At 46.3% G+C, this 27,653-nt stretch overlaps 2 protein-coding genes across 2 annotated transcripts; one reads left to right on the plus strand and one right to left on the minus strand.

The window, feature by feature from the left end:
* Positions 1-3,069: 3,069 nt before the first annotated feature.
* LOC117838732 (phospholipase D gamma 1) lies at positions 3,070-9,251 on the plus strand. Its single transcript, XM_034718870.2, has 10 exons — positions 3,070-4,910; positions 5,412-5,528; positions 5,899-6,093; positions 6,382-6,630; positions 6,721-6,789; positions 6,877-7,024; positions 7,170-7,318; positions 7,425-7,595; positions 8,219-8,416; positions 8,707-9,251. The coding sequence occupies exons 1-10, from the start codon at positions 3,366-3,368 to the stop codon at positions 8,998-9,000; spliced, it is 3,135 nt and encodes a 1,044-aa protein (XP_034574761.1). The 5' UTR covers positions 3,070-3,365; the 3' UTR covers positions 9,001-9,251.
* Positions 9,252-9,432: 181 nt separating this feature from the next.
* On the minus strand, positions 9,433-11,692 carry LOC117838733 (protein HOTHEAD). The gene is made up of 4 exons (XM_034718871.2): positions 11,593-11,692; positions 10,859-11,500; positions 10,341-10,750; positions 9,433-10,266 (listed from the first exon to the last, which is right to left on the minus strand). The coding sequence occupies exons 1-4, from the start codon at positions 11,675-11,677 to the stop codon at positions 9,658-9,660; spliced, it is 1,746 nt and encodes a 581-aa protein (XP_034574762.1). The 5' UTR covers positions 11,678-11,692; the 3' UTR covers positions 9,433-9,657.
* Between the last annotated feature and the right edge of the window lie 15,961 nt (positions 11,693-27,653).

Genomic DNA, 27,653 nt, shown 5'->3' on the forward strand with positions numbered 1-27,653 from the left:
GGCTACACATCAAAACTTCCAACATTTTAGGAGTAAGATGGTTGCGATGCTCACTTAAAACCCTTCCACTAGTACTAAAAGCTGATTTAGATGCTACAGTTGTGATTGGAATAGTCAAGATGTCACGAGCAATTTGCCTCAAAGTAGGATAACGAGTTCCCTCTAACTTCCACCAACCAAGGACATCAAAATAATCATTCTCATCATAAGGAAGGGTTTCTTCATCCAAATAACGATCTAGCTCATTCTTACTTCTAACAAAGCTAGTAGTCTTCTTATTTGCTGAAAGGGTTTTAAAAATAGACAACACAGCAGCTGCACCAACTGAAGAAGAAGCACCACTAGATGATGTACCCACAAAGTCTTGCTCTTTGACATGATAGTGTTTCATCAAATCAGTTAACAATTGATGGGCCTCTGTAACATAAGACCCAGCATGTTCCTCACCAAAAAGGGCAACATAGCAAGCATGTAACATCGTCATCTTAAGACGTGGATCAAGAATGACAGCAACAACCATAAGACCATGTATATCAGTCCAATACTTGTCATACTTTGCTATCATGGCAGCAGACATGTCCCTAACAGTATCATGTTCATCATGCTCCCAAGATTTGAGTTTAAGTTTAACCTCACATACTTTAGGGAAGGAAAGGTTGGCTGTCACATATTTAGTTCCAGAAAATAGCTCAGTAAGGTCATAAAATAATTCTAATTTCTCACAATCTATAGAAGCAAATATCCAATCATCCGGTGGTGGACAAGTATAGTTCCTATCAAGCTCATCCAAACGTTCAAAAACCTTCCTATAGGGTATAGCAATATTGAGCATGATATAGGTTGAGTTCCATCTAGTTTGCAATCTAGTTGCAACTTCTTGCCTAATTCAATATTTTCATCTAGAGCAGTTTTTTCAAACTTTTCATACCTCTTTGGTGTAGCAACCCAATAAGCAATCCTTTCTCGGATGTTTGAAACAACAGTTGCAATGACTTCCATGCCATCTTTGACTATGAGGTTGAGGATGTGCGCGCAGCAACGCATATGCAGCCATTTCCCTTTCAATAGCATGTTACTTGCACCAAGTCTTGTCTCCATTAAGCCAATCATGCAATTATTGGTGCTGCAGTTGTCAAGGGTAATGGTTGACACCCTCTGATCAGTATCCCAGCTTTGGAGACACTTGTGCAATGAATCACAAATTACTTCTGTAGTATGGGGACATGGCACATACATAAACCTGCACATTTGAATCACACATAAGTTGAACAGGTTCACAAATTACAGAAAATTCAAATCTGAACAGCAAGCAACAAAATGAAAAAATTGACAAAATGCAGCTTTTAAGCGTCCATGTGTGGTCAATGAAATGTCCCGTTACTACCATATAGCCTCTTCTTTGATTATCGGCTGTCCACAAATCAGTTGTAATAGCAACACGACAATTGGTCCTTTGCAAGAATATCCTAGCTTTCCTTTTCTCACCCTCATAGAAATGCAAGATGTCCCTTCTAATAGTGTTTCGAGTGCCCATTTTAAACAAAGCCTGCAGTGCACTAACAAACTTACGAAAGCCATGGTGATCAACAATAGACAGCGGGAGATGGGGGCGGCGGCGGCGCTGGATCCGTGGGGGAGATGGGGACGGCGGCGCTGGATCCGGGATCCGAGAGAATGAGAGATGCGAGTGTGCTGTGTGCGGCCGGCCGAGGGAGAGAGATTGAGAGTGAGACTGTGAGATAAATGAAACCCTAGATTCCGAGTATGGGCTTGGGGCGACATGTCAGATATTGGAGCGGGTTTGGCGGGTTTACGGGTGCGAATATCATTTTTTCACGCCCGCGAGCAAATATCCGTTGGGTTTAGGGTCATGCCCGAACCTGTGCCCGCGGGCACGTACTTAGACCCATATCCGTGCCCATCGGGTTTCATATCCGCGGATTTGCGGGTATTTTCTACCCGTTGCCATTTTGAGCCTGCAGGCGTTGTGCTACAGGGCCTTCTGAATGGTAACTTGAAAATTGAGGTCCTCTTTGGTACGACTCATTTCAACTTTGATTTCATCTATTTTACGTAAATTGAGATACTGTAACGTGAAGCTGGTTTCTAAGTCGGGACTGAAATGAATTAGAAGTCAAGTGAAGCTAATTAGCTTCACCGACTTTAGGTTCACCGGTAAAACCGTTTTAGGAGGAGCTCTAAGAAATGATCCCAAAAAAGGAAAAGACCATAGAAATTTCCAGATCTGATCTTCCGAAAAAATGGAAGTTCCCAAATCCAACAGCGAACAACGCGTCATCGCCCACTACGCCTACGCCATCACTTCAAGTTCTAGCCCCATTTCGTAGATTCCGTTCTGGCTGAGGAAAGTCCGGCAGATTTAACACTCTTGCTATTCTTGGAAAATCTTGGCAATGTAACATTACATCCGTGATGCTTAGCCTATAAGCAATGAGAGGCTATGATATTCACCTAGATCTAGCACAGGAAAGTGAACGGCCCTCTACGGGTTCTACCTTGGGATGAATGCGCTCACGCAAACAGCGTACGCAGCAATCTACGCGGCGAATGAATCGAGCCATTCGTGCCGTGTGGTTCTCCACCTCGCCGCCGGCCGGAATCCGCAGGCGGTTCCTGCAGGAACAGAGCGCTTTATACTCGTTTCAGAAAAAATATAGAATCCGGTGGCGCCTTTTTTCTTGCCGTACGGATAACTGATTCTGCCTTTTCAGAAGAAAAAAACAATAAAAGAATTAGAGTTCATCACCACTAAGCTATCTATCTAAGTATCTATCCATTACAGAAGCATCTATCCCGAGTCCCGACCACGTCATCTTGTCCATTGCGTAGCGTGCCTTTCCATCTGAGAAGGCGGATGGCCAACAGCCAACAAGTCAACAACGACGATCTCTCCCGTCTAGGGGTGGTCAAGGGGCATAAAGGGCCGGTGATCCGTTACCCCCCACCCCTCCGGCACGCGCCTTTCCACCTGACGGGGGAGGCTGACACGCGGGCCCCGTGACGCCTTCAACGATAGGATCGAGGCGGTCGGTGTTCGGACGAGAAGTGGTAAACGTCCAAACTCGCACGGCCGCGGGGGTGCGGGGATCCAATCGGCCGGCCGGACCCGGGCAACCACCGTCCTGCGGCTTCCGATCCCGTTCCGATTCCAAGTTGAACTCCAAATTTCCAAATCCCACCCGCCGCCGCCGCCGTGGTCGTGGTCGCCACCCACGACTCTTCCACCCCGAGGCACCCTCCGACCATTTCGATTTCGAACCACACCCCCACACCAACAGCGAGAGATCAATCGAAAGCGGGAGCCGTGTTGAGCGAGGCAAAGGAACCAGGTGCCCCGGGCGGCGATGGATCACGGCAACCACCGGCCGCACTACCCGCCGTACCACCACCCGTACCCGCCGCCGCCGCAGCAGCCGCAGGCGTATCCTTACGGGTACCAGTACCCTCCTCCTCCGCTGCCGTCGTCCGCCGAGCAGGGCGCGCCGTACCTCGCTCCGTCGCCCTCGTTCCCGGGGTACGCCGCCGCGCCGCCCCAAGCGCCGCAGCAGTACCACTCCGGCCCGCTCCAGGCCTACCCGCCCCCACCGCAGCACCACGCCTACCCGCCGCCGGCGCATCCCTCGCTTTACGGCCACGGGTACGGCCCTTACTCCTCCCCGTACCCATCCTCCTACCCGAGCCCCAACGCCAGCCCGGCGCTCTCACCCAGCTCCAGCTTCCATCACCAGCATGGCTCCGCGCCTGAACCCGCCTCGCACGCGCCCTCTGCGCCCGAACCCCCCTCGCCCGCGCCCTCCGCGCCGGCCTACCCCATCGAGGATGTCCTCGCCACCATGCGCCTCTCCGACCGTTACGACTACGCGCAGTCGCCCTCCGTGCCCCCGCCCTCGACCCCCTTCTCGGGCGGCGGGATGCAGGTGGTGCCCTACGGCGCGGCCGCGGGAGGCTCGCAGCACGGCGGGGGGATGCAGGTGGTGCCCTACGGCGCGGCCGGGGGAGGGTCACAGCACGGCGGCAGCGTCAGGGCGTCGCTCAAGGTGGTGCTGCTCCACGGCACCCTCGACATCTGGGTGCACGACGCCCGGCACTTGCCCAACAAGGACATGTTCTCCAAGAAGGTCGGCGAACTCCTTGGCCCGCGCATCACCGGCGCCGTTGGCAGCAAGATGTCCAGCGCATCCATGACCAGCGACCCCTATGTCACCGTCCAGGTTTCGTACGCCACCGTTGCGCGGACCTACGTCATCCCCAACTGCGAGAACCCTGTCTGGTCGCAGAACTTCATCGTGCCCGTGGGGCATGAGGCAGCCGAAGTCCAGTTTGTTGTCAAGGACAGCGATGTCTTCGGTGCCCAGATCATCGGTGCAGTGGCCATCCCGGCTGAAAAGCTTTTGTCTGGGGAAAGGATTCAGGGTGTCTACCCCGTGCTTGAGCCCAATGGCAAGCCGTGCGCTCCAGGAGCTGTACTGCATCTGTCGATACAGTTCATCCCTGTCGCTCGCCTCACAATGTACCACCATGGTGTCGTTGCTGGTCCGGACAGTCATGGCGTGCCCCATACTTACTTCCCACTAAGGCGTGGCATGAAGGTGACACTGTATCAAGATGCACATGTGCCTGATGGTTGTCTCCCAGATATATGGCTTGGCAATGGGCTGCGCTATCAGCACGGGCAGTGCTGGCGAGACATCTATGATGCCATATGCCAGGCGAGGAAGCTGATTTACATTGTGGGGTGGTCAGTTTTCCACACAATCCACCTTGTGAGAGATGGGACTCAGGCTCCATCACTTGGGGACCTGTTGAAGACGAAGTCACAGGAAGGGGTGCGGGTGCTGCTTCTTGTTTGGGATGATCCAACATCAAGGAGCATTCTTGGATTTAAGATGGTATGTACTATTTATCAAGTTGAAAATATGCTGATTTAAGGTCTTTATGCAACAAAAGAAACATAGTTTTGCCTGTACACATTTTTAATGCTCTCAGTCTTCTAATACTTAGATGCCTTTTTAAATTTATACAAGTTGCTAAGCAGATGCACAGTAGCACTAATGATGTTCCTCTGTTATTGAAATCAGTACACATATTTCTTGATTAAATTGTGCTGCAACTTTTTTTATCCTGAGCAAACCATGATGTAACTTTACTTTGTATATATTTCCATGGTGTTCGATTTAAAGGATTTGCAGAAATACTGGCGATCATCTGTATTGAGTATTATAAGTGTATAATCCTCAACATTTTTGAAAGACTCATAGTCCTTAACATAGTGTCCAGTTTCTCTATCATACATTTTGGTATCTTGTTCGCTAGACATTTGGTTGCATGTTCACATATTTCATGATGTTTAAGAATTGAATTGCACCATGCTTATAAAGGTTTACTCATAGGATGGTTTCATGGGCACACGAGATGAGGAGACACGCAGATTTTTCAAGCATTCTTCAGTTCAAGTGTTGCTTTGCCCACGATCTGCTGGAAAACGACACAGCTGGGTGAAACAGCAGGTTATCTCTAGTTCTCAATTGTGATGACGATGTTGTACAAATTTACCTTTTATTTTGAATCATATGTTTTTTTCACTAGCAAATTATATATACCTGTACCATTTATCAAAGTCTACCCACCCTCCAGTGGCGTAGCCACAAATTTGCACCTTGGTATTCATCTAAAAAATATGGTATTCACATGACGTGAGTATGCAACTACTATGTGGGTATAGTTAATTTTCTTGAAAAATCTTTGGTATTCACATGAATACAGGTGCATACCCCTGCCTATGCCACTGCCACCCTCACAATTTCTTTTATCAAGTGATCAGCATTGTGCTATTTCTTTAGTTGCCATCTATTTATGTACGAAGTTCGTGTGAACCAGGAAACGGGAACCATTTTTACCCATCATCAGAAAACAGTTATTGTGGATGCTGATGCCGGCAACTATAGAAGAAAGATAATTGCTTTTGTCGGAGGCCTTGATTTATGTGGCGGGCGATATGATACACCTTGGCATCCTCTGTTTCGAACTCTTCAGACTGTGCACAAGGAGGATTATTACAATCCCAACTTTGCTGTAAGTCTAGTTTCTGTGTAGTTTCTTATGTACTGATTCCTAGCCTTTTCATAAGACTGAAAAGGTAGGAACCTCGTATGATATTTGGTTCTTAGTTTAAAAGGAAAATATTTTAGCGTTGGAAAAAAATTAGCATCTGACCTATTATCTGTCTTTATTCTGTGGCGATTCTGAAAATAATTCCTCTTTCCATTATTTTTTTTATCATAGAAAACAATTAGTTGCCCTATTCTCTATCTTTTTCTGTGGCGATTCTGAAACTAGTTATTCTTTGCCATTGTTTTGCAGACAGTTGATGCTCGTGGCCCAAGGGAACCGTGGCATGACTTGCATTCTAAGATCGATGGTCCAGCTGCTTATGATGTTCTACAAAACTTCCAGGAGCGTTGGTTAAAGGCGGCCAAACGCCATGGGATTAAAAAGTTGGCTAAATCGTATGATGATGCTCTGCTCAGTATTGAAAGAATACCAGAGATTATAAACTTAAGTGATGCAGCATATTTTAGCGACAATGATCCAGAGACATGGCATGTTCAGGTATTTATAGCATTGCTATAGTTGAATCTTTTTGTCCCTTGTGTTGTTTCTCCTTTCAAGCACTAAACTTTCTTTTATTTTAAAATTCAGGTGTTCCGGTCTATTGATTCAAACTCCGCCAAGGGATTTCCGAAGGATCCACGAGCAGCAACCATGAAGGTAACTGTTAGTTACCATCTAGCAATGCTATATTCTGTAGGTTTTGCCATTTTGCTGTTGACTAACGCTTTCTGTTTTGGCTAACAGAATCTTGTTTGTGGAAAGAATGTACTTATTGACATGAGCATACATACGGCTTATGTGCATGCTATCCGGGCAGCCCAACACTATATATATATTGAGAATCAGTACTTCATCGGTTCTTCATTTAATTGGGATTCAAACAAGGATCTAGGTAAGAATGCAATATAAAATTTTGTTTTGCTTTATTCTTTATAGTATGATGCACAGCGACTTCAAGAAAAAACATTCTACCGTCCTTCTTTTTCACTTTCCTCTTTTAACTACACATCTTATTTGCAAACTTTCCTATATTTCAGGGGCTAATAATTTAATACCTATTGAAATTGCTCTTAAAATTGCAAACAAGATCAAGGCAAATGAAAGGTTCTCTGCATATATAGTGGTTCCTATGTGGCCTGAGGGCAATCCGACTGGTGCAGCTACACAAAGAATTCTTTACTGGCAGGTTTGATTTAACAGTTCTGTCATTGCCTGTGTCATGTTTCTTGTGTTCCTATATATGATATGTTTCCATATGGCTTAGTCACATCTTTGTTTTATTTATAATGCAGAACAAAACCATGCAAATGATGTATGAGACAATATATAGGGCCTTGAAAGAAGCAGGCCTGGATGATATGTATGAGCCTCAGGATTATTTAAACTTCTTCTGTCTTGGCAACCGTGAAGTTGCTGACAGCACTAGCACTTCAAATGCATCAAATACAGCAAATAATCCACAGGTGACTACTTTCTTGTTTTTGTTCAACAAATTATGCTGAGTGAGGACTTAGCAAGCATTTTTAATTTGTTCCTGCAAAAACTTTTGAGTTTTATTAAACAGAGTAGTTAACAATACATTGAGTTATGTGACCTTTACATGGACCCAGCTCAACAGTTCTCTCTTTTTCTTGGCAAAGTATATATGATTCCTTTAGACTGTATTGTGAAGTGTGAAAACATTAAGATTCTGATTTTATCAATCTCTGCGGTTGAATTGTACTGTTAATGTCATATCATAATGATTCTTAGAGGATATTGGTATAAGGTCTTGTTTTGACCATATATGTAGGCCGAATTAAGATCATGCACTTGACTTTGTCACTGAGACGCTATTTGGAAAATTAAGATCCCTACTTGTGATTTTTGTTTGAAAGGAACCTCTGGGTCAATGACTGAAGTGATTTGACCTACTCATGAATTGTAATCTTTACCTAAATGTTAATGACCAGTTGGTATTCTGTTTACTTTCCCTCATGTAATCAATTTTGTAATTTGACATTGATTTTTTTCTATATGATTTATTCTTCTTCTGAATATGCCCTGCCTGCAAGCTTTAGTCATCTATTTTGCACTTACTGTTCAGGAACAAGCTAGGAAAAATAGGAGATTCATGGTCTATGTACATTCAAAAGGCATGATTGTGGATGATGAGTATGTGATCATTGGATCTGCTAACATCAACCAGAGGTCCATGGAAGGAATAAGAGATACTGAGATTGCGATGGGAGCATACCAGCCACAGTATACTTGGGCTAATAAGGTTTCTGCCCCGCGTGGACAGGTATAAAGCCTCATACTCAAGCTGACAAATATCTGTTATACCATATTTCTCGAGACATACGAAACTGAGCTGTCTCTCCAAGTTCCTTATTTTGTGATTGTGCTTGGAGTTATTTATACTTCAATGTCTTCACTGCTACTGCTTCATTGATAACTTGATATATCTGTTTCAGCTGTTTATCGTGTCAGGTTGCATTTTTTTTATAATCGTCAGGGGCGCAATTGATTTCATGATGCAACTGATGCATATGGTGTTGTGCACTAAATCAATTTTCTTTATTTTACTTGTAGATTTATGGCTACAGAATGTCCTTGTGGGCTGAGCATATTGGAGGCATTGAGGAAGACTTCAACCATCCAGAGAGCCTGGAATGCATGAGGCGGGTACGATATCTCGGGGAAGAGAACTGGAAGCAGTTTGCTTCTGATGAGGTGACAGAGATGAGAGGCCACCTCATGAAGTATCCAGTAAGCGTTGACCGCAAAGGCAAGGTGAAACCCCTGCCAGGATGCACAACGTTCCCTGATTTGGGTGGGAACATCTGTGGCTCATTTATGGCCATCCAGGAAAACCTCACAATATAAGTTTTAGTTGTGCAATAATACAAGCGCTGATGGTTTCTGAGGTACCCTGGAGAACAGTAATAGATCACTAACTAATGCTATTTCTTGAGAGCGTAGATAGGATGCAAATTTTGCAAGAGGTATAGGTTGCAGACAAATAGGGGAAATGTTATCAGTGCTTTCTTCCCCGTCAAGTTCTTTTTTGCCCCTTTTCTTGATTCATTTATTACATATATACCTAGCCAATCAATTTGTTACCCCTTTTTTGGTCCTGTACAGAAAAATATTTTGTGGGGGGGGGGGGGGGGGGGGGGGGGGGGGTTGTTCAGGAATATGACATTTACAGTAACTACCAAGATGTACCATGTAAATCTGAAAATTGTCCAAGTGTAAATTGATCCTGCAGAATAATTTGGAGTGGTGGCTATTGAATTGCCTTTTCCCTTTTCGGTATTTGATGAAATCACAAATTCTTTTATTTCCATCATGCCAATGCAGCATAATTTTTCACTGTTCTTGCGAAATGCTGAGCTATGCATCTCAAGGGTGTGAAGGATTTGGAATCAACAACCGGAAACTAGAACTATCTCTAGAGAAGAGTAAAGAGAAAAATAAAATAAAACTACTCTAAAGCAGATAGTCAGGTACCCCGATACAGAAATCATTTGCTCTTCTTGATCATTTCCTCCATCTCTCTGCCTGGATTTTCACACCCATATACCTTCCGAGCATCATGACGGTGGCCTGCGGGTTGGTGCCTGGGGAGTACTTGAAGGTGGAGCTGTCGATGACCCTGAGCCGCTGCACGCCGAACACCCGGTAGTCATCGTCGACGACGGCGCCGACCTGGCAGCCGCCGTGGTAGTGCCAGATGGTCATGACGGTGTCCCTGCAGTACTGCTCCGGCGTCCGGGAGTCGTTGGCGTGGCGCGGCAGCAGGTTGACGGGGAAGTTGGCGGAGTCGGTGAAGATGGACTCGACGGAGGCGTTGGCGTAGGTGAAATTGGCGAAGGCCCGGGACTGGATGACCCGCTCGATCGTCTCGATGCCATGCACGCACCGGTCCAGGTCCTCCTTCTCCTGGAAGTAGTTGAACGTCACCGCCGGGTTCGCGCGCGGGTCGGTGGAGCGCAGCTCGATGTGGCCCGACGACACGGGCCCCAGGATCTTCTCCAGGATGAAGCCGCCCCGGAACGCCCGCCTGTCCAGCCGCCGCATCGCCTCCGCCGCGCGCTGCAGCGCCTCCGGCGTCCTCTGCTTCGGCGGCAGCGTGCCGAGCTGCCCGGTCTGCAACTACATTGTCAGTATGGAAGCACCCATAAAATGCAGAGGATCGGAGGCGAATTGGAACTTGGAAGCACCTGAGGAGAGAAGAGGCCGAAGTTGCGAGCGAGGCGGCGGACGCCCTCGGAGACTGGGATGCCGAACTCGGAGCCGCTGACGCCCTCGATGAAGCTGCCGGTGCGGGTGATCCCCACGACCTGCACGAGCGAGAGCGCGACGGGCACGGGAGACGGGATGAACACCGAGTTCATGGGATTGTCGGCCACGCCCTGCCCGACCATGGGCTGGTCCACTAGCACCTGGACGCCGTGCACCTCCAGGTGCGCCTGCGGCCCGACGCCGCTCAGCATCAGCAGCTGCGGGCTCCCCAGCGTCCCCGCCGATAGGATCACCTCGTTCTTGCCGCCGTCCTGGAGGTACACCCGGTGCTGCACCCCCAGCGGGTCGCTGAACACCACGCCGTACGCCACCGGGTACGGCGCCCCCTCTGTCATTTACACAGGAGCAAACAGCCGTGCGAATTCTTCAGTCCAGAACCGTCGATCATGTGTGCTGCCCTGCACGAGTCACGAGTGCAGGGGTGTGGAGGACGTACCCTGCTGCCTGAAGAGGATCCTCGAGACGGTGGCGTAGAGGAGCACGGTGAGGCCCCCGGGGCGCGCGTGGCGGAGGAAGTCGGCGGCGGTGTGCCGCTGCCCGCTGCTGTCGAAGATGGTGCCCCCGATCTTGGTCCCCGTGACGTGGTCGAAGGTGAACCCGTTGTCGGGCGTGACGCCGGCCTCGAGCAGCGCGTCGCGGAGCGCCGCCTGCCACGGCGGAACGTCGGGGCGGAACACCAGCGCGCGCTCCACCCAGCGGTAGGACGAGTTGACGAGGCGCGCGTCCCACCCGGCGGCGTGCACGTAGTCGTTGCTGGCGCGCGTGTAGAACCCGGCGTTGAGGCAGCTGCCACCGCCCAGTACCCGCGCCCGGGCGTTCACCACGCCGTCCTCGGAGATGAACCGCTGCGCCGGCGACGCCGGGGACGTGTCCGCCAGCGCGTCCGTGAAGTGCTGCTGGTTGGACATGTTGCGGTAGGGGAGGCCACCGCGCTCCAGGAGCAGCACGCGGGAGTGCTCCGACAGCGTCGCCGCCAGTGGGCAACCCGCCGTGCCGCCGCCGATGATGATGTAGTTGTAGTGCGACACCAGGGGCGCGTCCTGTGCGCGCCGCACGAACCGCAGGTTCTCGAGTTGCTCTGCACGCATGAGCACGGCAATCCAGACGTCACGAGACTGCAAAATGCGAAGAACATGCGACACATATACCCGGAAGTTATCGGGCACAAACCATCCTCTGAGAGTGCGACGAGGCACAAGGAGCCCAGGATGGTGGCTAGAACCAGCGCCGCCGAGCTCGCAAGCCCCAGCGCCATTTTCGCCGGCAAATTCAGCAGCCCTAGTGGTCAGATAGGAGAAAAGTTCGGATCGTTTATATATTTGGAGTTAGCTCATGGGTAGATTGAGAGTAGATGTTTAAATATACTGCGTGGTTGTTCTACGGTGTAAAGATGAGTTGCGAGGAATCGAGGATGTGATAATTTTGCAAAGAATGCTTTGCGTGCTGGAGGGATGATGAGATGAGTGAGACGAATTTATTGCGGGCAGCAAGCACGAGAGTTTACCTGCCAATCTTTGGGACTGTTTTTCATTCCATGCATAAACAAGTCCTGCAACCTATGTATGTTTGATCCGTCCTTCTCACCCTCTCATCGTTTTAGTTTCCTGTTACGAGGACGACGGAATTGGAACGGACTGAATGCCAAAGTATCTGATTTTTTTTTACTCCCTCCGTCTTAAATTCTAGAGTTGTCTTGAATATGATTTTATCCTAGCTTGCACATTGTCTTACTTACTCATTGAAATTTGTTTCTGAAACCTCCATGTTAATTCTCACTAATGCTCCATATTGATTCCCTAGATGTACTAGAAAACTAAATAAATATTAGAAATTCACACAAAATCAGAAACATCTGACCATCAATCATGTAGACTCGAGTCATCATAGCGATCGGATCTATTATATTTGCTAAAAGAATTATCTACCTCTACCATTATAAAAACAGGACCTCTTAAATATATATCTAAACTAAGTAAACTAAAGTAACTTCCTAATTTCATCTAAATTATCCACCTATGCCATTATGCACGCCATTATGCAAAAAAGAATCTAAAGTAATCTCTAAATTTTACATCTAAATTACTTGTATCTTTAATAACAAATTACTTACATATGACATTATTAAAAATATCCTACAATAACCTCTAAATCAGATCGAAATTAAATACATGTATTATTATAAAAAAATTCCCAAATTACACATCACATAATTCTAGATAATTTCTAGCGTTGTTAACATTAAAAATACTAACATAAGATATACATGCATAATGCGTGTGTCATCATATAGATCATGCATACATTTATGGAAGAAATGGTGATATTTTTATGCTAATATAGTTCAAACTAAGGGTTCAATTAAATGCATGTCAAACAAATATGGAGGTGCCTTGCAAAGTGAAAAGAATCTATAAATATGAATGAAAACTATTAACTAATAAAGTTTATCACAACCATATAAAAATAGTGCATACCTATGTGAGTATTTTTGACAACTTTTTATGAGTTTCTAAAATTTTTGTCTCTTAAAATTACTAGCTCATGCGAGAGAAAGTGTTGATGGACTAGTTTACCACTTTATCTTGATATACGTATGTGTATCTCCAAATATACAACCATAAACATAAGCAGAAATGACACTATAGCATAGATATGAAGTAAAAATATATCCACAGTAAAGGTTCACTTAAGTAAAACTAATACTAGCTACCATGACATATTATCGTGTCTTTATTTTGATAATCTCAAAGTCCATGAGTACAAAGTTGCGTGCTTGCTTCCTTAGCTGAAGCTGCCTATGGTCGACGGACATTAGCATTCACATAATCAAAAGATCGTGGTTGGAAATGCACATTAGAAGCAATGTAACTGTAAGTAAGAAGAAATTGATGGATATTTGTGTGTAATAACTTCTGAGTTGGTTGGATAATACATCAGATGCCAATCCAATCAACAATTCAATTGATAGAATATAGCAAGTTGAGTGATGCACTGAATGAAGCGGACATAACAAATGATTAGATTTCGTGCTATGTGTTAGTCTGGCACTTCGTGTTAGCATCGATTGTATTGTACAATAAAGACGAATACTCATAATATACTATTGGCATAATTAAACTTTGTTATGAGTGCTGAATTTTTCAAGCCACTATGATGTACTTCTATGAACATACAACAAAATAGAAGGACATAGGGTAGGGTGGTCGAAAGAAATAATGTGGCACCAAGGGGATACACTTATGGAGGCATAATGAACTATTTTGGAAACCCTTTACTACTACCCTTTGAACCTGCATTTCCCAATGGACAATTACTTTGTCAGCTACAACTTCAAAGGCTGGAATTGAACTTATATAAGATAAAGGATAAAATATAATTAAGTTCCAACATCCGGGTTCACCAAATAGAAGGAAAGCACGAAAACAGAATTTAGAGGGCGGCAAATGTTGACTTCCACTCAAAGAACAATAGATAGAAATGGTCCTCCGTATTTTGCACTAAACAATGTCTCCACGATGAGTTGTTCAATCTTCAGAGAAGACGTTTTGATTGAAAAATCTAAAAGCGTAAATGTTGCTTACAAATATATAAGTTACATACCCATGAGACAAATTGTTAGCATACACCATTATTGCTGTGAGAAACCAATGTGAAGTGTTCCTGTTTCATGTAGCTGAGGTGAATGTGTAATTTAGAAAGTGTTACAAAAGAAAAAGTAGATAAAAGTATCATTGCACCTATCCAGCAAAGATCTTGATGACCGCCTATCACATTAACCATTTGCAGCCGTTCAATGAACCTCCTTTTCTTGGATTAGCGCTCTTGCATCTTTTCTTAATTTCTTTTATAAATTCTTAGTTCAACCTAAACGGTTAGCAGATGCAAAGCAAAAATAAAATAAAATAAAATATTATAGGTGAAGAGAAGCGCACACGTTGAATTCTCAGACTTTCTACACCACCACTGGGATACCCTTCAGTATTACCCTCTGACTCGATTGAGGAATAAGGTACCCACAGGTTCCCACCGATTAGGATACTGATCAGCCTGCAGGTGGGTCCACCCGACCATGCCATGTGGGCCAAAGCGTGAAGTTCTGTGAAGCACAAGCTTGTAGGCTGGACAAACGGATTCTGCTCGGATATCACGGGATACTTGTTGTAGACCGACTCAAATTGATTTGCTTGTAACAACCGACTAGGATTAGATCCTATTTGACTTGTAACCCTAGTATAAGACGCCCCCCTCGGGCACATGAACTCTTGGCGCCTAAGATCAGCAATGCAATCCACCAGAACAAATGGCATAGGGTATTACTCAAAAAAGCCCAAACCTGTCTAAACCTTACGTCCTTGTGTTACCATTCAAGTTCTTGGTCTTATGATCTCCCCCGCCTACAAATCTACTACTTGGATAACGCCCTAATGGACTACCGGTCACTAAATCCGACAAATAGCGTGCTAGGGAGGGGTGATCGCCACATGCTCTTAGCAAGCTTGATGACAGATTTATCACCACTTACATCTACGTCGTTGCATCGTCAGGCTGATTTGGCAACTCAACGAGATTTATTCCGCTCAGTTGCTGGTCTCATCCATCTGGTATGATGGCGCGGGTCCCTGTACCGTCGCTTCTCCACTGCATGCCGACCTCCAGGCACAGTGCTCTAGATGCAGCTTGGCATCGTCTCAAGTATCGGCCCCGGCCTCGATTCGTGGGTGATTCGGCAATATCGACTTCGGCGCATAGCGTGCGTATTGGATGGATCAGGATAGGTGCGTATGTTAGGAAAAATTTTCTTGCTTTTATATTATTGTTCTATATTCAATCTGAGAGCTCTTTTATTTCTGTGGTCGTCGGAGATTATCATAATCTCCTTTTTCCTCTAACGCAGGTTACATACTACGCATGCATGGAACAACAACATGGTAAGAAACTCTACATCCATCAAGCTTGGCGACTCAGCGACAACGTCCTGAACCGCAACCACGCTTCATCGACTCTCCGCCGACCATGACAAACTAAGACAATGCCCGAGGGCTCCTTGATCCTAAACACGAAGATGACACATGGATTCTCCGATTCGACCATGAATCAAGCTAAGTCATATATTCAATTAAATATTTATGACTTTTGTATACCTTCATACGCCCCGACTTCTCTATGTCTCCACGATTTCCGCTGACCACATCAGTCACACCCTGACTGCTTACACAGCTTGATCCGTCCACTACACGGGCAGTCGGGGCTGCGCCCTATGAGTGCCCAGTGCATGCTCTCACTTTTCCACACAGTTCCAACCGCTTTGCAGCTTGTCCGTCTTTTTTAACGGTTGCTAGAGTACTCGGGTAGCACATGCCTTAATCCGTGAAGTCTGGCCCTCATGTGTCATTCCTGCTAAGCCCACTCGAGCTCACTCTCAGCAACAACTTGGTAGGGTCAGGTGCTTAAACATAACAGGCTAACTACTCGGGGAAATTACCTAGCCTACAAGAGCAGGATGCGCAAGAATTTATTTTTACACCGATTAAACTTTTGAATTATTCAATTATTAAATATTCTACATTATGCTACATAATATTTGTATTGTCCTTTTACATCTCAGAAACTACTTGGCGTGCCTCCTGCTGCTCAGCCGACCTCCCAGGCTCGGGGGCTCGGGGCGGGAGGCGATGCGGCGTGCTTCCGTGGCTCAACCGGCTCCCAAGCTTGGGGTATGGGCGCCACAGATGACTCAACGTGTCTCCTGCCGCTCAACCGACCTCCCAGCTCGGGGGCTCGGGGCGGGAGGTGACTCAGCGTGCTTCCGCGGCTCGACCGGCTCCAAGCTTGGGGGTGGGCACCACAGACGACTCGGCGTGCCTCCTGCCACGCAGCCGACTCCCAGCTCGGGGACTCAGGGTGGGAGGTGACTCGGTGTGCTTCCGCAGCTCAGCTGGCTCCCAGGCTCGGGAGTTGGGTGCCATAGACGACTTGGCGAGCCTTCTGCCTCTCAGCCGACCTCCCAAGCCTGGGGCGAGAGGCAACTCAACATGCTTCCTACAACTTGGCCGACCTCCAAAGCTCGGTGGCTGAGCGCAGAATATCACTTGACGTGTGTCCATGACGTTTCATAAGACGAAGACTACAAGATCAAGGATTTTCCTTTGAGAACTACACAGCCTCCCGGCAACCGGACGATGAAAGCACTCGGGCAAAGCTTATCCAACTCAGCATTCGCGTCGGGCTGCAGCTCGACTCCACACCGCTCGAGGGCTTGACGATTTTAGATACCTTGGTACCCTCATGGAGGGCCAAGCCGACCAATAGTGGGCCGGCCCAACTTGATGAAGAAGGTAGAAGACAAAGTCCGGCTAGGGCTCCCCACATGTTGTAATCTGAATAGATCTCATCTATAGTAACCGACTAGGGGTCTTGTCATGTAACCCTACCCCTCGGAGTGTATAAGGGGAGGTAGGGGTACCCTAGGAGGACAACCAATCCATCCCGACACATCCCACCATCCAATCCCACCCAAGCGCAGGGCGCAATACAATCCACCAAACAGGACGTAGGGTATTACGCTACACTGGCGGTCCGAACCTGTATAAAGTTATGTGTGTTGTGCCGTGTGTTACCATCAAGTTTATGATCTTGCGATCCTCTCAACCATCTGGGGACCCCTAAGTGGACTGCTGGTCAATAAATTCGACACCCACTAAACCTGCATTTTCCACAAATAGCAAAACAAAGTGATAGGATAGCCAATTAGTTTCAAAACAGTAACCCGTGCTTTGAGGGGTATTAAGAAATTTATTCTCTCGTCATAGCATTCAATCTTATACTACCTCTGTTCTTGATTATTGACGTTTCAGACAGCTAAAATGACTTTTAATTAGCTATGTTGAGCTGTCGAACGGAGGGAGCAAATAGTTATTCAGCTCCCCATGAAAGAAGCTATCTTTCAAAAGTGATAACAATATATACACACATGAAGAAGACAGAAGAATATCGATATGCCTATGGAGAAGAAAAGAAACCACTTACCCACATGAGCAAGGAGTCTATGAGGCCAGGAACAGTCTGTCCCAGTTCTCTCCTTTTTCCCTATCGTCAATGGAAAAAGAAAAAAAAACATCGACGATCCTAACTGAACAAATATATAACACCATACATTCATTTTGGAGATGGTGGTATACTAGTATGGATATAAAACAATGCTGGAAAGTGGAACGTTGCATTTAAACCACATCATTTTTGCAGTTCCCCGCATAGTTTGGAGGAAAGAAAGTCCTGAAAATCTTAACCCTTCAGGTAGTATCATATAAGATTTATTTGAAAAATATACCCATGAAACAAATCTACCAACACTGAGCTGCAATCGTATGATTTTGAGCGCAATCCAAGCATATTATCTAAACTGATGCAAAAGAAAAAAATTGGTTAGCTATTCCGATGCTGTATCAAATATCAAACACATGTACCAATAGTCTTAACATTGCTGAGCAACTGAAACGGTTAAGCGCAAAGGTAACATCATAATAGGCATGTTTTTTTTCTAGATTTGGAATGCCATGACTACCTATCTGTCTCCTTGACATGTAGGGCATGATTGGTAGCCGGGAGGGCACTGTCCGCTGCACCGTCCCGAACCTTCTCGTGCACTCTCGCATGTTCGGTTGGCCTTCCCGAACCGAAACGCTGCACCCCCCGTTCCTTTCTCCATTCCATCCCGCATCGGCCCGTCCGCCCAGAGGGCTCCTTCGCTCGCGAGCCGGGATGGAGCGATGCTGGCGGGAATTTTTCGGTGAAGCGTGGGAGATGGCGCCGTCCCAGAGCTAGAGGCGCGGGAGGCTTATGGTGACCTCCCATCCTCCCTCCACTGTCTTCGCTCCGCTCCTCCCTCGTGCGCCTTCTCCTCTCCCTCCTCCTATTTGACCTCGGTTCGCCAGTGGATCGAGGTACTCCGGCGGCGCCCTGTGCTTCTGCCGGTGCTGCGACGGTACATCCCCCCTCCTCTTACGCTGCTTCATCCCTTCTCCCACGCTGATCTGTTGATTCGTCTTATTTTGCTTGGTGTCGATGAACCCTAGGTTCTTCTTCTCTCAGATCCGTGCGCTCCTTTTGTTGTTCTGTATCTGGATTTATGGTTGTGATGAACCCTAGGTAGTTTGTGATGTCAATCTATGGTTGTCACATATAGAGATTGATCTGATTTTTTTTGTTCTTGTACCATCCTCCCGGTGGGTCGAGGTCCTCCGGCGGCACCCTGTGCCTCCGCCAGTACTGCAACGGTACATCTTTCTTGGTGTCGATGAACCCTAGGTTGTTTCTGATGCGGATCTATGGTTGTTCTGCATCTGCATTTATGGTTTTGATGAACCCTATGTTGTTTCTTATGCGGACCTATGGTTGTCACGTATACTTGTCGATCTGACTTTTTGTGTCCTTGAACCATGGCTTACTCCTTTGCAACCAATCATGCCCGTAGTACTGGGTTGAGCAAAGTGCCTAGGTCGATGATGAATCCTTGCCATCGGAGGAGCACCTTCGGGTGTGGCAGCCACGTCTAGGATAACATGTACTTCTGAATGTTTGCTTGCTTAACAACATGACCCCAAATTCTTCTACTGAGCTCTAATGAACACTGCATTGTATTCTTAGACATGGACTTGCAAGGTAGGTGCCGGGCTGCGGCTGCTCTTGTTGCTGCTGTTGCTGCATGGTTTTTGATGTGGTTTAGAAGAGAGCTGAGGATGCTCAATCTATTACTTATGGACCCATGGCAGAGAGGGACAAAGAGAGAAATAGCAACCTCAGATTCATTTATGAATCCAATGATGTCCATTGTGTCAACCTACTAAGGATGAGGAGGGCACCTTTCTTCCAACTCTATGACTTGTTTCGGTCTAAAGAGTTGGTTTTGGATAGCATCCATGCCATTGTTGAAGAACAAGTTGCAATGTTTTTGCATGTAGTTGGACACAACCAAAGGTTCAGGATCATTAACATGACATTTAGGAGGTCACCTGAAACTATCAGTAGGTTCTTTCATCAAGTCTTGTATGGTGAGTTGAGAAATGAGTTGATTGTTTCACCATCCACTAGTTTCCATCATAGGATCCTTGGCAGCAAGAGATGGAACCCATATTTCAAGGTTGATGGCCTTTCCTAATTGTAAACCAATTGACCTTACCCATATGGTAGTAACCTGTTAATATAGCTATTTATTTTTAGGATTGCATAGGAGCAATTGATGGGACACATGTTTTAGCTAGAGTTCCTTTGAAGATACAAGCTGCCTTTAGAGGCAGGAAGCACACCATCACTCAGAATGTACTGGCAGCAGTGGACTTTGATCTTAGGTTCACATATGTGCTTACTGGTTGGGAGGGATCTACACATGATTCCCTAATTTTGTCAGATGCTCTTGAAAGGGATGATGGCCTTACAGTCCCACAAGGTACCATACCTCACATATACACATGCCAACAAATTGCACCCACTAAACTGATAAACCATCTTCATTTGTTACATTGTCTAGGGAAATTCTATCTTGTGGATCCTGGATATGCAGCTAGGCCTAAGTTCCTGCCGCCATATCATGGTACAAGGTACCACTTGAGGGAGTTTGGTTCTAATAGGCCACAAAACCAAAGAGAGTTGTTTAACCTGAGGCATTCTTCTCTTAGAGTGATAGTAGAGAGGGCCTTTGGTGCTCTAAATAATAGATTTAGAATCCTTGACAACAAGCCTTTCCATCATAACAAAATCCAAGTGAAGTTGGTTCTTGCTTATTGTACTTTGCACAATTGGATACTTAGGCATGGACAAGATGAACATGTCCCCACTGAAGCTGCTTGGACTCCTAACTCCACTGATACTCCCCCTGAGCCAGAACATAGTCCTGACAATGAAATCTGGGCACAATAGAGGATGCATGGGCTGCACAAATGTGGCAGAATAGGGGATCTTCTAGAGTTTAATTCCACTGAAGTACTTGGGGTTCATGTACTGTTTAGTAGCATTGATGAATTTGTAATATGTTCTGAGACCTATGGTACTTTGCTATGATGTGTACCTGCAATCATGAACAATATCTTGATATGATGTTTGCATGCAATATTTTCTTTGCTGTTTGATTCCTAAGTACTTTGATGTTTCTTTTTCTGATGCTATTGTGGTTAGGACATGGCTGTGATGGGTGAGGAAGTTGTTGGTGTTGCCAATAAGGCAGGGGCTCAGGGTGGGGTGGCTGTTGTGGAGGAAGGGAACCCAGCAGCCCCTCCACCCAATGGAGCCCAACCTGGGGGCCGATGCAATGGACCAGTGTTTAGTCAGCCTTCATGCTTAGGAGGTTTCATGATCTAGTTGGGCAAGGGGTCAAAACTGACAAAGGCTTCAAGGAAGTTCATGTTAGGCAAGTTGCTAGGATGATTTCTGATTTTGCTGAAGTCAATGTCACCACCAACCAAATTTACAACCACCTGCGCAAATGGTGGCAGAGGTGGGTTAAGATTGCTAGGCTCAAGGATCTCAGTGGTGCTCTTTGGAATGAGGAGCATCACATGATAGTCCTTGAGGAGGAGCATCTGATAGGTTACACTAAGGTTAGGTCACAACCATATATCAAACTATTATGGTTAATAATTACCCTTTTCTCTAATTATTGCACCATCTCTTTGCCCAACTAGGATCATCCTGCTGATGCCAAGTTCTTGAACACCCCAATTGAGAACTATGTCCAAATGGAGGCCAGTTTTGGATCTAGCTAGGCTACTGGTAGGTTTGCCATGGGTTCCAATGAACCTTTAGGTGTACCAACTGACCTTGGCCACCTTGATGGTGGAGATGTTAGATCAGAGATAATTAATTTAGATGGGAATGAGGGTGATTCTGGTAAGCAAAATGCAGCCTCCAATGGGCTGGACACCTCAAAGGGTTCTGATGATAAGGAAGGAAGAGGTGGTAAAAGGAGGAAGTTGTGTGAGGAAGAATAACAGTTGATGCATGGTATGACTGTTGCTGTTGGCTCTGTTGCAGATGCCCTCAAGGCTCCTCAACACAATGAGGTCCATGAGTATCTTTATGGTTATGTCATGTCCTGTCCTGGGTACTCACAGGAGGACCTGATGTTTGCACTTGTGTACTTGCTGAAGAACAAAGCAGAAGGCCTATGCTTTGTTTAGATGAGTGAAGCCCATAGGATCCTTTGGCTTAGGACCTATCTGAGCCAAGCCAACTTTCTCTAGGTGCTTAAGGACTGCCATCTGATATTTTGCTTGCCTATGCTATAGTCTGACATTTTGGGTTAGCACTAACCACTAATGGTGAGGGTAGAGACACCAATTGAAGCCTATCTAAGGCTGCATATATTTTTATATAGCATAGGACACATGGTTCCACTTTGAGAGGTGATTGGGAGGGATCTGTTGGGTGTGTAAACTTGAACACCTGCACCTTGTGGTTGTGATGGATGCCATGTCTTTGTTCTAGTTATTTGAACTTTCCTGTTGGTTTAGTACCTGGTGATTCCATCTTTCTTTGATCTTGCATATATGTTGGTTATTTTGAACTATCTACTACCTGATGATTCCATCTGTCTTTGATCTTTCATATATGTTGGCTGCTTTATTCTGACTTGATGGTAACATATGTTATTCAAAGTAAGAAACTATGCCCATGATGATTGGATATTTGCCCAATTAAATGTAGATAGGTACCATAAGAGGACCTTGAGCTTGTGAGGGACTATGACATTGTTGTTGTTGTTGTCAACTGGTACTGCATGTTACTTATTTTGTCGATGTGCTGTTACTGCCTTTTCTGTTGACACTGTCCTGCTGTTTCTATTGCCAATGTGCTACTATTTCTGGTCTTGTTGAGGGGAAATACTAACGATCTCCTCTAGCCCATGGAATCAACGAAACGTAAAGGCCCAGGCCCACCTGAGATGGCAAGATTGCCGTCGGCCCAATATGGGAAGGAGAGATCACGTTCCGCCTCGCCCGACCCGGAGTCCCGGGGTCGGACGTTCCCGACCCCTTGGAGACTAAACTCCGCCTCGCCCGACCCAGGGGACTAAGGTCGGGAGCGCCCGACCCCCGCCACAAAACTCCGCCTTGCCCGACCCTAGGTGCGGGAGTCGGATTCATTTGGGTCCACAAGACGAATATCCGCCGCAGGCGCAGATCGGAGGATCAGGGTGCTGATCTCGTGGGTCCCCCTATCGGCCTCACCATAAATGCGCCGTGGCCCTGGCATGCAGAAAGGGGGTGGCGCCCCCAATGTAACCTATCACGAATATCCATGCGCGACTGTGCAGCGCGAGCTGCAGTGGCCGCGGCTCCCTCTGATTTGTCACAGGATACTCATGGCCTGCGCCGAACGGCACAGGAGGGCGTATCGCTCGTTCTCGCGCCCCGCGCTCCCGATGATAGGGATGCGACGTCCGTGTCTCACAGGTGATCAGCGGGGTAACGGAATCGGCCATCCTCTCTAGCGGACACAGATGCCAAGGCTGAACATCATCATCGTGCTCGGCAGCAACGGCGACCGGGGAGATCGACGACATGATCTGGAAGAAATCGCCTTCCCTCGACGGCCGCGCTGACAGGGGCCGGAGGCCGGAGCGAGGAGCGGCGGCCCTGGGTCCCTCTCCTTATGTCATATTTTACTTAGCTTATCTCTTTTTACTTCTCCTCATGCCTGCCTCATCTGTAACCCCGAGTTCCTCCTTGCGCTATAAAAGGAGGACCGGGGGTTGTGAGACGGGGGACTCTCTCTCTCAAGCAAACAGAAGACACTCGCACCCACTTAGAACATCAATGCACTCTCAAGAGACTTGGGATCAGCTCCCTTTCTCGCACTCCTGTAACCCCTATTACAGAACCCCGCGTGGGTAACACGAGCAACCTCGATACTGGACGTAGGGCGTTCCTCTGCCCGAACCAGTCTAACCCCATGTCTCCCACGCTACCATCCGAAGCCTTACGCGCATAAAAGAAAATTTACTAGTCTAAGTCTCGATCCGCGAATCTTGACAATGACAGGTCTTCTATTGCTCTTGTGTCACTGATGCTCCAAGCTCAAGGTCAAGGGAAGATGAAAATAAAATCTGAGGCCAACACTTACTATATCACATTTGCTTTTATCATACATCTACCTTTGCAATTGAATCAAGTTTTATTTTCTTTATAAGGCACAATGGCTTGGTATGTTGTGTACCGAGGTAGGAAGCCTGGAGTGTATGCAAATTGGGTAACCTGTCATCAGCAGGTCACCGGTTATCCTAATTGTTGCTACAAGAGTTTTAGTTGCAAAGAAGAGGCAATTGCATCTTTCCTAGAGTCCCTTGGTGATGAAGATGTCAAAGAAGCTACTATCGGTTCAAAAAAGATGGCAAATAAACTTAGTTGGCTCCATATCATAGTTATGCTAGAATTTATTATTATTACTGTACTGCAGTAATTAGTTGATTTTGGTAGTAGTTCATCAGGATCAACCTTTATAACATTAAAACAGCTCATTTTCATGAACATTGGTGGTAACCTCACCAAAATGGTACTAGGGTGCTCCGATCTCCTCCCATTCAACCTACCAAACATGATCTGGTGTTTCTTGTCATACACAATAACGATCCATCCAGTGCAACCAAACAACCCTTGCGTGATTTAGGACGACAGTAAAGTGCAACCAAACAAACCTCCCAGTATCGCTCTATGCCGCCTCCCACCATCCGGTACAGCCCATCCATTCTGGATGGCCTCCTCCTTTGCAACCAATCACGCTTGTAGTCCACTTTTTGCACTCGACGATGGTGACTGCGGGGGTGTTTGGATACCATGTGCTAAACTTTAGCAATATCACATCGGGTGTTCAGATGCTAATTAGGAGGACTAAACATGAGTTAATTATAAAACTAATTGCAGAACCGTGTGCTAATTCGCGAGACAAATCTACTAAGCCTAATTAATCCATCATTAGCAAATGGTTACTGTAGCACCACATTATCAAATCATGGACTAATTAGACTTAATAGATTCATCTCGTGAATTAGACTCCATCTGTGCAATTAGTTTTGTAATTAGCCTATGTTTAATAATCCTAATTAGCATCAAACATCCAATGTAACAGGAGCACATGTATCAAACACCCCTTGCGAAGAAAAAATTATCAAACTGAAAACTTCTATTCATAACATTGCTGCAAAAAAACAAAGCTGATAACATGAACACACGATTAGCAACAGTTTGGAAGATGGTATGGATAAATATGGCCATGGAACTATTTCCTTCCCAGACCATCAATATAGTCATAATTTTGTGCTTTTGCTAAGACTATGTATTTCAAATCAAAGAAAAGCTTTTACTATGCAGATCATATGACAGCAGGAATAAATGGAAAGTGAACGAAGGCAGGAATCATTACTTAGGCCTGGTTTGGTTTCTTTGCTTATTTTTAGCACCCGTGTTTAGATACTAATTAGAAGTATTAAACGTAGACTATTTATAAAACCCATTACATAAGTGGAGGCTAAACGGTGAGATGAATCTATTAGGTCTAATTAGTCCATGATTTGACAATGTGTTGCTACAGTAAATATTTGCTAATGATGGATTAATTAGGCTTAATTAGGCTTAATAGATTCGTCTCGTCGTTTAGCCTCCACTTATGTAATGAGTTTTATAAATAGTCTACGTTTAATACTCCTAATTAGTATCTAAACATTCGATGTGACACGTGCTAAAAATAAGCAAAAGTAACCAAACGGACCTTTAGTCGTACTATAATTATGTGAATCGAGGCATCCAGGATGTGGGAAACAGGCAGCTCCGATAGGACCGAAGCAGACGTAGATGGAGGCGAGGATGAAGGGCCTGGCAAGCGAGGCTACAGTTGTTGCGGAGACAACGATTCCCGATCAGGGCCATGATGGGAGGGAGATGTGGTGATGGGCTGATGACACAGGAGTGGGTGAGGAGAAGGACGACGGTCGGTGCTCCAGCAGCGTGGGTACGCGGCACGGCGGCAGTGAAGGCAGAGATTGGCCTTGGCCGCAGCTGAGCTAGTACCACTCCCTGGTTCGCCTACAACGGCATCACATCCCTTGCTCAGCCAACTCCGTGCACCTCCGACTATCGCGGAGCCCCATCTGCACGTCCTTGAATCTCACCGGCGGTGAGTGAATCGAGCCGCACCCCACGGGCTTCTCAGCTTAACGCGAGGGAGGCGGAGGTGCCGAGGAGAAAGGTGGGGAGAGAGACAAGATAGAAGAAGCTTTAACCTAGCGATCTCTAGTGTTGGTTACAGCGGAGATGGTGATGGGCGTGGTCAAGGAGGCAGAGGAGAACGCCACGGGTCGGATCCGGCGACGAAGCCCTCTCCGGAGTCGTTGGCCTGGGTGGGGAACCAGAGGATCACAATGATTGTAGTGGCTCAAATGCGGTCAGCCTCCATCGCTGTCGTTTTACCCTGCCCCGCTGATTGATTGCCGTCTCCACTGCAGGCGCGCAGCTTCGGCGTGCAGCTGACTCAGAGGGTGTATGTAACCTGTCACCTCGGATGTTTGATACTAATTAGAAGTATTAAATATAGTCTAATTATAAAACTAATTGTACAGATGGAATCTAATTCGCGAGACGAATCTATTAAGCCTAATTAGTCCATGATTTGACAATGTGGTGGTACAGTAACCATTTGCTAATGATGGATTAATTAGGCTTAATAGATTCGTCTTGCGAATTAGTATAGGGGTTCTGCGGTTAGTTTTATAATTAGCTCATGTTTAGTCCTTCTAATTAGCATCCAAACATCCGATGTGATCCTCCTAAAGTTGTACCTCATATCCAAACACCCCCTCACTATGTGAGCTGCTGTTGCCTTCTTTGTTACCGGTGGAGAAGGACGGCCACGACGCTGAGCCGGAGCACCTGGTTAGAGGAGCCCGGTGACGGCGCCGGAGCGGAAAGTGAGGCCAAGATGGCAGCTAGGATGCCGTCGTCGCGGCACCGCTGGCGGCGAGCAGAGCACCCGATATGAAGAGGTAAACGATGGCGATATATTCTGCGCACACGGCCGCCGCACCTGATCGGGCCCACGTGCCGGCCGCCGCATTGGGTGGAGCACGCTCGATGGGTCGCTCAGCACCTCTTTTACAGTTTGCACAGCGTGAAGTAGATGCAAGCACGTAGCGGTGACACGCAAGGCTTAACAGTAACAAACAGTAACTCGATGTCTTCTCTTCAGCCATATGCAGTTATAAGTTATGTGCATACTTAGTCAACTACACTTGCTCGTGACAACATTTCTTTTTGAAACGAACTGTGCATAAGCGTTGTTAATTATATTAAAAGAAGAATAGGTCCAATAATTATTAGAACTAGACCGGACATCGAACCGGTAAGGTTCTCGGTTCAAAGGTTCATTGGTTCGATAAAGAACCGTTGAACCGCCAGTTCAATAGGTTCACGTTCAATTGAACCGGCCACAAAATATCTAGACCAGCATATAATATCGTCGATAATTAATAATAAATAGTTGATCAAAAATAAAAATAAGCTCATAACTAACTTAATGGTACATTTTGAAAAGTTGCACAGCAAATTTACTTGGTGTTCCCATTCAATGCTCTCTTACTGGAATGAGATTAACATTCTATAAATCAGTAAATCACCTTCATATGCAAACTGGAACTTAAAAATGGAAAATATTCAGAATACTAAAGATCTTACAAATGAAAAAACCAAGCCGATGTGTATTACCAATTCTCGTGTACGCAATCTCAATGATCAGGAAGAAAGTGTGATATAATTTCTACAAATTGTTGAAAGCACAAAGTGGTGGCAACCGGCAAATAGATTATTTGTAACTTTCCATCTCTCATGAACATTCTATCAAACACCTGGTGGGCACGTAAGAATTCATCCATCTTGGCAGAGCATTTTCACGAACAGTGATGTGGCGTTTAGATTATTATTTACTGATCTAAGGCTGACCGTACCGTAGGACGCCAACCGCGCCTGCATGCGCATCGCCTGGGACGCGCGCACCGCGCGCCTGTAGAGCGCGCGGGCCGCTACCGGTCGCGCGGGGAAACGCCAGGAGTAGCGGTTGAGGGTAAAGGAGAGAGAGAGTTGGGGGAGGGAGAGAAAGAGGGAGGGAGGGAAATAAAATATGGAATAGTAAGTATAAAGTATGGAATAGAGATAATATGAGTGCGGAAGAAATGAGTATAGAGTAGAGAATCTCGA

This window comes from Setaria viridis, chromosome 9 (genome assembly GCF_005286985.2).
Source record: "Setaria viridis chromosome 9, Setaria_viridis_v4.0, whole genome shotgun sequence".
Lineage (NCBI taxonomy): Eukaryota > Viridiplantae > Streptophyta > Magnoliopsida > Poales > Poaceae > Setaria > Setaria viridis.